This window comes from Montipora capricornis, chromosome 11, assembly GCF_036669925.1.
Source record: "Montipora capricornis isolate CH-2021 chromosome 11, ASM3666992v2, whole genome shotgun sequence".
Lineage (NCBI taxonomy): Eukaryota > Metazoa > Cnidaria > Anthozoa > Scleractinia > Acroporidae > Montipora > Montipora capricornis.
The window spans coordinates 5,611,971-5,621,623 of record NC_090893.1 but is presented as its reverse complement, the minus strand read 5'-3'; the positions used below and the strand labels follow the sequence as shown (position 1 = coordinate 5,621,623).

The 9,653-nt window shown below is 42.4% G+C and overlaps 1 protein-coding gene across 1 annotated transcript in view; it reads right to left on the bottom strand.

Moving 5' to 3' along the window:
- LOC138024037 (basement membrane-specific heparan sulfate proteoglycan core protein-like) overlaps positions 1-891 on the bottom strand; it is a 30,898-nt gene extending 30,007 nt beyond the window's left edge. Inside the window, exon 1 of the mRNA XM_068871129.1 lies at positions 720-891. Within this exon, the coding sequence (XP_068727230.1) occupies positions 720-765 (46 nt within the window). The 5' untranslated portion in view covers positions 766-891. The remainder of the gene's footprint in view (positions 1-719) is intronic.
- Positions 892-9,653: the final 8,762 nt, after the last annotated feature.

The following is a 9,653-nucleotide window of genomic DNA, read 5'->3' as shown; positions in this document are numbered from 1 at the left end:
GTGGTCAAACGTTGTTGGGAAGGTTGTGGGCATCAGCTCACTTCACACCTAATTCGATTTTTCTAACTATTGCCTGAAGTATTTGGGAAATACCATGCTCTTGTGATCCCCCTCCCCCACATTCAATGTTGGAGTTCTTCAGGTAAGAAAAGTCACCATTTTTTTTACCTGGAAAATCCAACATTGAAAAGGGGGAGGGGGGTATCTGTAAAATGAAGTTACCTTCCCAACACTTTTGTCCATGATTGTAGCTCTCCTGTATAAGCAGAGTTTGTGATTATGATGGTTTTGGCTAGTATTAAACGTGTATTGTTGCAAAAATACAAGTGTCCGACACTACAGCACCAAATCGATAAAAGCGATGTGCCTTCTTCTGTTTTTTTTCTGTCCTTCAATGAAATAGAAAATTAAACTTTTAACTCGTAAAGTTGTGGGTGCAGAGATGGCGCTGTGGTGAGAGCACTCGCCTCCCACCAATGTGGCCCGGCGTCATATGTCGGATGAGTTTGTTGGTTCTCTACTCTGCACCGAGAGGTTTTCTCCGGGTACTCCGGTTTCCCCTCCCCTCAAAAACCAAACTTTGACTTGATTTGTGTTAATTGTTAATTTCAATTTACAGTGTCCCCGATTAGTGCTTCTGCGCTAGAACGACTAGCCACTTAAATAACATTCCTTTCCTTCCTTCCTTTAATACCCGCCATCTTAACTTTGAGATTTACCTGAGACTGCTGTTAAGATAACCACGAACTGGAACCAGTAACCCATTTTATACGGTGGCCCGCAACTGTCACGGCGAAAACAAAAACCTCACGGCAAAATTTCAGCTTGAAAGAGAAGTCGAAAAAAGCATGATCTGAAAATATTTTGGATATTTCATTCCCACGTGTTTGTAAAGAGCGTTTCACTCACGTGACTATTTTTATCCAATCTGTCACTGTTGCTTAGTAACCGTTACTGTTCCAGGGTCCGTGGGTCTTCCGTCCATTTGATTTCCATGAAAAATGGAAAATGAAAAAATGGATTTTGTATTTTTAATGTTTCATTTGTTTTTACCAAGGAATATTGAGAATAAAATTCCAACAAACACAAACATGCAAATCATGGTTTCTTATTGAATAAAAATTAAAAATGACAATACAAATCTTTAATTTTTGTTTGCAAAGGAAGAAAGAAGAATTGAATAGCAGCCAATCGATTTGAAATCATTCCTTTTCAGAACCTTTCCAATCGGGGTCTAATTTTTTGATTTTTCAAGGAAGGGGCTTTCAAGATGGAGGAAATGATCCATGCAGTAAATATCCGATCAATTTCCAATTTTCCTCTGTCGATGATCAAATAAAAATGGAAATTGACAAACCCTTCCGCACCATGGGACGGACAACTCGAGACCTCAAGTAACAGGGCTGGGGTTGGGAGAAGTCACGCAACCCTTGGAGGGAAGGGGAGGGGAGTTGAGTTATGGCGGCTACAAGGCTCTCCTAGGAGTCATATTTTTATTTCCTCGCCACAAATGTGAAAGCTATGTGGTTCCCTGCATGTTCAGACGTTTTCAACGACTTGGACCTCCACTAGGCTGCCTTTTTAAAGGCCAAAAATTCACATGCGCCAGGTACGTGATATATACCTGCCAACTCTCACGCCTTAGGCGTGAGTCTTATGCCTGAGGGTTGAAAACTTCGATCTCACGCCGGCTCACGCTTGCGGGCCAATTTCTCACGCCTGATTGAAAAAATGTGAGTTGTTGCCATCTTGCTTGACACAATTTCCAAAAATATGTTAACTCAGATCCATGTAAGGAACAAAAACCATGTGTAAAATGAATAAATGACAATACCTTCCTCGCAATCTCTGATTTTTAAAGTGAAAAGCACTGGGAGCGAGCTTGCATTTATACGCATTTATACGTCTTCAAAAGACTTCGGACGTCTTCGGAAATCTTCGGAAATGATCGTGTCGTCTTCAAAAATCCCAGCACTCCCAGGATAAAAATCTCACGCCTATATCTCAGAAAAAGTTGGCAGGTATACGTGATATTCGCATTTGCTCGAAGTAGTATTTGTATGAATCGAAATACATCAAATGAAGCAACTTTTCCAGAATGAGACGACAACAAAAAGTTTGAAATCGCGGGAAAATTAACGCTACCGAGCCGAAATTATGGTTTGCAGTCAAGTTTGCCCCTTGAATAAGCTTATAAAACACAACGATACAGATAAATCAGCACTCTTTCTTTCCAAACTCGTGGGTTTTTATTTTTCATTTGTTTTCAAGAATACATTTTCACATGTATAAAGCTGTTCAAAGCACTGAATTTAAACACATCATGGATCACAATTATAATTGGGTCACATACATTTTCCTTTCATCTTATAGGAATAACCTGGGCAGTACAGTACTCAATAATAAGGGATGTGATTTCACGGAGGATAAAGTCAAACAACCGGCTGAAATTTGCAGCTATGAGCAATACTCATAAGTGAGGTCTCGGAATAACTGAATTGCATTTTGGAACAATGGTGGATTTCCATTTACTACATTTTCAAACACAGTGAGAAAATCAGGAAAATGTGAATGGAAGTGTTTCTTTCTTGCTGAACTGTGGCAGGGCAACCCTAAAATCCGGAATCCAGAATCCGAAATCACAGGTCATTGTTTTACCAATACAGAGAGTAAAAACTATCCTAAACATTCATAAAAGCTAACCTTAGGCCTAAAAACGTTTGTTTAGGCCTAATTAGGCCTAAGGTTAGCTTTTATGAATGTTTAGGATATTTTTTACTCCCTGTATTGGTAAAACAATGACCTGTGATTTCGGATTCTGGATTCCGGATTTTAGGGTTGCCCTGCCACAGTTCAGCAAGGAGGAAACACTTCCATTCACATTTTCCTGATTTTCTCACTGTGTTTGAAAATGTAGTAAATGGAAATCCACCATTGTTCCAAAATGCAATTCAGTTATTCCGAGACCTCACTTATGAGTATTGCTCATAGCTGAAAATTTCAGCCGGTTGTTTGACTTTATCCTCATGTTTCACTTTATCCTCCGTGAAATGACATTCCTTATTATTGAGTACTGCTCAGGTTATTCTTATAAGATGAAAGGAAAATATATATGTGTTGAGTTATGTTTTTATACATTACGTCATTGTAAGTTAGGTGCATGATGGGTAATTCTTCCTCGTGCTCTTGAAAATTGCAATAAAAACACAGTGAAAGCAATGAGTTCAACAATATGACACAATTATAATTTTACCAGCTTAGCTTGTGAGAGTGTGATCCATGATGTGTTTAAATTCAGTGCTTTGAACAGCTTTATACATGTGAAAATGTATTCTTGAAAACAAATAAAAAATAAAAACCCACGAGTTTGGAAAGAAAGAGTGCTGATTTACCTGTATCGTTGCGTTTTATAAGCTTATTCAAGGGGCAAACTTGACTGCAAACCATAATTTCGCCTCGGTAGCGTTAATTTTCCTGCGATTTCAAGCTTTTTGTTGTCGTCTCATTCTGGAAAAGTTGCTTTGTATTTCGATTCATACAAATACTACTTCGAGCAAATGCAAATATCACGTACCTGGCGCATGTGAATTTTTGGCCATTAAAAAGGCAGCCTAGTGGAGGTCCAAGTCGTTGAACATGCAGGGAACCACATAGCTTTCACATTTGTGGCGAGGAAATAAAAATATGACTCCTAGTAGAGCCTTGTAGCCGCCATAACTCAACTCCCCTCCAAGGGTTGCGTGACTTCTCCCAACCCCAGCCCTGTCAGTTGCGGTCTCGACTTGTCCGTCCCGTGGTGCGGAAGGGTTTGTCAATTTTTCATTTTTATTTGATCATCGACAGAGGAAAATTGGAAATTGATCGGATATTTACTGCATGGATCGTTTCCGCCATCTTGAAAGCCCCTTCCTTGAAAAATCAAAGAATTAGACCCCGATTGGAAAGGTTCTGAAAAAGAATAATTTCAAATCGATTTGCTGTTATTCAATTCTTCTTTCTTCCTTTGCAAATAAAAATTAAAGATTTGTATTGTCATTTTTAATTTTCATTCAATAAGAGACCATGATTTTCATGTTTGTGTTTGTTGGAATTTTATTCTAAACGTTCCTTTGTAAAAAACAAATGAAACATTAAAAATACAAAATCTATTTTTTCATTTTCCATTTTTCATGGAAATCAAATGGACGGAAGACCCACGGACCGCCCTACTACGTACCATTACTGATCATTACCCTAGCACTGATCAACTGTCCCAACAACTTATCACCTGTCCCTACCACTGATCAACTGTCCCTAGCTAAAGCCTATGATCAACTGTCACTGGCACAGATCAACTATCTCAAGGTTTGATCAACTGTCCCTAGCACTGATTAGCACTGATTAATTGTTCCTACCACTGATCATCTGTCCCTGGCACTGATCACCTGTCTTAAACACTGATCATCTTTCCTAGCACCAATCAACTGTCCCTAGCACTGATCACCTGTCCTGAGCATTGATCAACTCTCCATTGCACAAATCAACTGTCCGTAGCAAAGATCAGCCGTTCCTAGCTATGATCAACTGTCCCCAGCTATGACCAACTCTCCCTAACACTTATTACCTGTCCCTACCACTGATCACCTGTCCGTAGCTGTGATCAACTTTCCCTAGCACTGATCAACTGTCCCTAGCTAAGATCAACTGTCCCTAGCTAAGATCAACTGTCCCTAGCTATGATCAACTGTCCCTAGATAAGATCAACTATCCCTAAAAATGATCAATTGTCCCTAGCACGCATCAACTGCCCTACCACTGATCAACTATCCCTAGCACGGATCAACTGTCCCTAGCACTGATCACCTGTCCTGAGCATTGATCAACTCTCCATTGCACAAATCAACTGTCCGTAGCAAAGATCAGCCGTTCCTAGCTATGATCAACTGTCCCTACCACTTATCACCTGTCCCTACCACTTTTAACCTGTCCCCAGCACTGAGCACCTGTCCTAAGCCCTGATCAACTGTGCCTAGCACTGATCAACTGTCCCTGGCCGTGGTCAACTGTCTCTAGCACTTATCAAATGTCCCTGGCATTGATCAGCTGTTCTTAGCACTGATCAACTGTCCCTAGCTAAGATCAACTGTCCCTAGCTATGATCAACTGTCCCTACCACTGATCAACTAACCCTAGCATTGTTCAACTGTCCCTAGGTAAGATCAACTATCCCTAGCAGTGTTCAATGATGTTTCAAGTGGTTAATGGATTGTGCCCTTCTTATCTCTCGGATATGTTTACCTTTCATACGACTCTAAATGGTTCATAGCCTTCGATCTTCTAACAATGATCTTGTACTACCCAAAACTAGAGCAAACAGTTTTGCATTTTCGGGGGTCAAAGTATGGAATGCTCTTCTGTGTAGTTTAAAGCAAGAGACTCCCTTAGATCGTTTTAAGGCCAAAGTTAAGTCGTTTACTACCTGCAAGGGTAAAGCTTAACTTAATTGATAATATTTATGGCTTTGTTCTTAATTTTTTTATTATTATTGTAATTTGTATTGTAATGCACAGCATCTAGGTAGAACAGGATACTTTGTAAAGTATTTTTGATAGAATTACCGTGGATAAATAAAATTTTCTATCCATCCATCCACCTGTCCTTAGCATTGATCAACTATCCCTAGCACTGATCAACTGTCCCTAGCACCAAGAGAAAATGAGGGGACAGAGAGGGTGGCTCCCGGTCCAGCCCTTGGGATATGTCATGTCCACGAGAGTTATTTTTAGACGAGCGGAAGTCTTTGTTCTAGCTGAAGTCTGTCTTCTGAGACGTTCGCATGCAGGCCAACCTCGGTCTGAAGTTTGAAAGAAAATAAACATTCATCAGCCTTCCAAGCGCGCCGCCATTTTCTCTTTTTACTAAGAAACTGTGAGCGAGGCGAGACTGTATGCGGACGTCTCGGAAGACGGATTTCCGCTAGAACAAAGACTTCCGCTCGCCTAAAAATAACTTTCGTGGACATGACATATCCCGGCCAACGCCCTGAGTCTCCCTCTCTGTCCCCTCATTTTCTCTTGCTAGTAGTGATCAATTGTCCCTAGCATTGATCAACCTTTCCAAACAGAAGCAAAGAGCATGACATGTTTGATTTTGATTAGTTTGTATTTTTTTTCGGTGTTTGACCGTTGTTCAGGTCAGGTCAGTGACGTTTGTCGCTGCTACTGGTAACATTGTAACCCAGTACTACCTGCCGCATGGATGGGAGGTCGGCGTCTAAAAACAAAACCTGTCAAAGGGCGGATGAGCTCCTTGTGAGCCAACCGCCAACATGAACAACTGGTATCAGCTGATAGCCATAACAATAAAGAGCTCTTTTTCAGCATGAAATACTGAGGCCAACTAACTACGATTCTACTGGTGGATAGCGAGTGCTCATCTACTGGAACCTGGTGTCTGAGCTGGTAGGATGGAGTGAGCATTGGTGGGCCTGCACAAGACACCTCTGCTATAAGATGTGCAATCTGTTTTGTCGCAACACTATGTCTAAGTTCTACGTCGAGAGGGATTGGCAACGGGGGCAGGCGAAGGGTGTCGGTGGAGGCCTTTAGTCAAATACCTGCACGTTAGGTGACCTCAGTGTGATGGCCGTTTTGTTGCAGATCCTGGACAACTGCAACTTCGTGTCCTACTGTAGTGACGGAGCAGCCGTTTTTATGGGTAGCCTGCTCCCCCCTCTCCGGGAAAGGGTCTAGAAAAAGACTTTAAAAAGCTTGTCCTTAGACAGTCTGCTGGTTCGTCGCGATCAGCTGGCCACCCACCTAACGTGGTAAAAGACACAGTTCAATTAATTTTACTTTTGGTGCATGGAACGTTCGCACTCTACTGGATAACGACAACAACATTGAAAGAACGATTGCTTTCATTGAACGTGTATTACATCAGCAAGGCATCGATGTGGCAGCTTTAAGTGAAACACGACTCGCTAACGAATCTCGGCTTACCGAAACAGGTGCTGGTTACACCTTCTGCTGGATTGGCAAATCAGATTCACAACCCCGCCACGCAGGTGTCGGCCTTGGAATTAAAACATCATTAACTGATTCCTTGGTTGGTCTTCACCAAGGCGTAAACGATAGACTAATGTCTATACGCTTTCGCCTTTCGAAACATCATCACGCTACCATCATCAGTGCGTACGCCCCAGCGATGACTTATCCTGACGAGGTAAAAGAAGAGTTCCACGAAATCCTATCGAGGACTATAAGATCTGTACCTCCCGAAGATAAGCTTATCCTGCTAGGTGATTTCAATGCGAGAGTTGGGCGCGATCATGAGATCATAAGATCTGTACCTCCCGAAGATAAGCTTATCCTGCTGGGTGATTTCAAAGCGAGAAATGGGCGCGATCATGACATTTGAGGAAACGTTCTTGATCATCACGGTGGAGGAAAGGCAAATTTTAATGGCATGCTTTTTCTGGGTCTTTGTGCCGCTAACGAACTTGTGATCAAGAACACCATTTTGCAACAAACGGACTCCCTGAAAACAACCTGGATGAATTCCAGATCACGCCACTGGCATTTGCTAGATTATGCTATTGTAAGGCAAAGGGACTTGGCGGACATCCATCTCACGCGGACAGTACGATCATCTACCGCCTGGTCCGACCATGCATCGCCTTGTGAGAGTAAAATCCTCCCTTCGCCTCCCGGCAAAGACCCATCACAAATCACAATCTAAGGCACCTCGTCTAGACGTGCGCAAATTGAAGGTAGAAGAAAACCGTGAGCTCCTTTGGCAAAACATCAAATCTGAGCTGGAAGCTATAGTTGCAGAAGAAGATGAGTCAACGGATGTAGAAAGTTCATGGAACATTGTAAAAGACGGTGTCAGGAATGCTGCTATGGCTGCATTGGGATACCAGCGTCGAAAGCATAGGGATTTGTTCGACGAAAATGATGAGCAGATAGTGTCAATCCTATCAGATCTGCACCAGAGACATCCAGACTGGTTATCTGAAAGGCTGAATCAAGCAAAGAAGGACGGTTATCAACACGTGAAATATGCAACGCAGGCAAAAATCAGAAAAATATAATGAAAGAGGAATGGTGGAAAAAAAAGCCAGACAGATGCAGAATGGCGCAAACAAGAACGATCTGCGTGCTTTCTATCATGAGCTCAAAGCTATCCATAGTCCTAGCTTTACTTTACTAGCTTTGCTCGGACGGACGCACAATTCTCACTGACCCTACACGTATCATAGAGAGATGGGCTGAACACTTTGAACAACTGCTTAATCGTCCATCTAATATAGCAGATGCAGTACTTGAAGATCTACAAAGCAGACCAACGCTCGAATGCCTGGGTTTACCAATCCGGCTCGATGAAGTCACAAAGGCCATCAGTGAGCTTAAAAATGGTAAAGCACCTGGAAGCGATTCCCTTCACCTGTCGTCTTCAAGTATGGAGGCCCCTACCTAGCTGAAAGGCTGCTCTAACTTTTTTCCGTTATATGGCAAAAGAAGGCCGTTCCTCAAGATTTTAAGGATGCGAAAATCATTCATCTCGATCTCCAGTTTGTTGCTACAAAGAACCTGCAGTCACGATCGGGTCAGACAATTTAAAGGCAGTCACTAGCGCTAAGTTCTGTAGCTGTTACTTGGGAGATGTTCTAGCTAACGATTGCTCCGCTGACCTTGAAATCGCCGCACGATTGCCAAAAGCAAACTCAACATTTGGTCGCCTCGCTTCGAGATTATGGGACACCCACGAGATCTCTCTAGTGACAAACGTCTCTGTCTTCCAAGCAGCTGTTCTAACTGTTCTAACTGTCTTACAGTATATCGCCGGCATATAAAACAGCTAGATGCTTTTCATATACGCTGTCTACGGAGAATTACTGGAATATCCTGGCAAGATCGTATACCCAACACGGAAGTGCTGTCTTGCTGTCATATGTGCGGGATTGAGGCCTACATAATGGAAGCCCGTCGACGATGGACAGGGCATGTTGTTCGTATGAGTGCAGAGAGACTACCACGTGCCATTTTATACAGCGAACTGTCTCATGGTGCTCGTAAAGCTGGTGCTCCTAAGAAGCGTTTTAAAGATCAAATGAAAAGCTCGCTGCGCAAATGCGGCATAACTGACTTCGAAGCTCTCGCAAACGACAGAGGTCAGTGGAAGAGAGCTGTTGAGACCAGAGTTGCCAAGTTTGAGAAAGCTCGAATAGAAGAACTGAAGGAACGTCGTCGCTGTCGCAAGGAGCGTTTGTTAGCACAGGGATCCTATCCCTGTGATAAATGCTCAAAAGTCTGCCACTCTCGGATTGGACTAGTGAGCCATCGAAGAGCCCACGACCGAAAAGGAGTATGATTAACAATGTTTTGCTTCAAAACTTGGATCTGTCGCTTACGACAGCCAAACCAACCCCCAACCCCCACCCTTGACCCGTGTACTATAGTCCTTTAATAACGTTTTCTGACCACTATTAAAGTTTCACTTCCTTGGCTTTTTGCTGCAGTCATTACTCATTTAGTAGCCTTCTTAATCTTTGACAACCTTGTCGTGTAAAGTTAGAGTTGAGAAATTTGACGTTTTTCTAGTCGAAATGTCTGCTGTAGTCTTTTATAGCGTTAAAACATTGATGTGTTCGTGACATTTTTTCTCAGTGC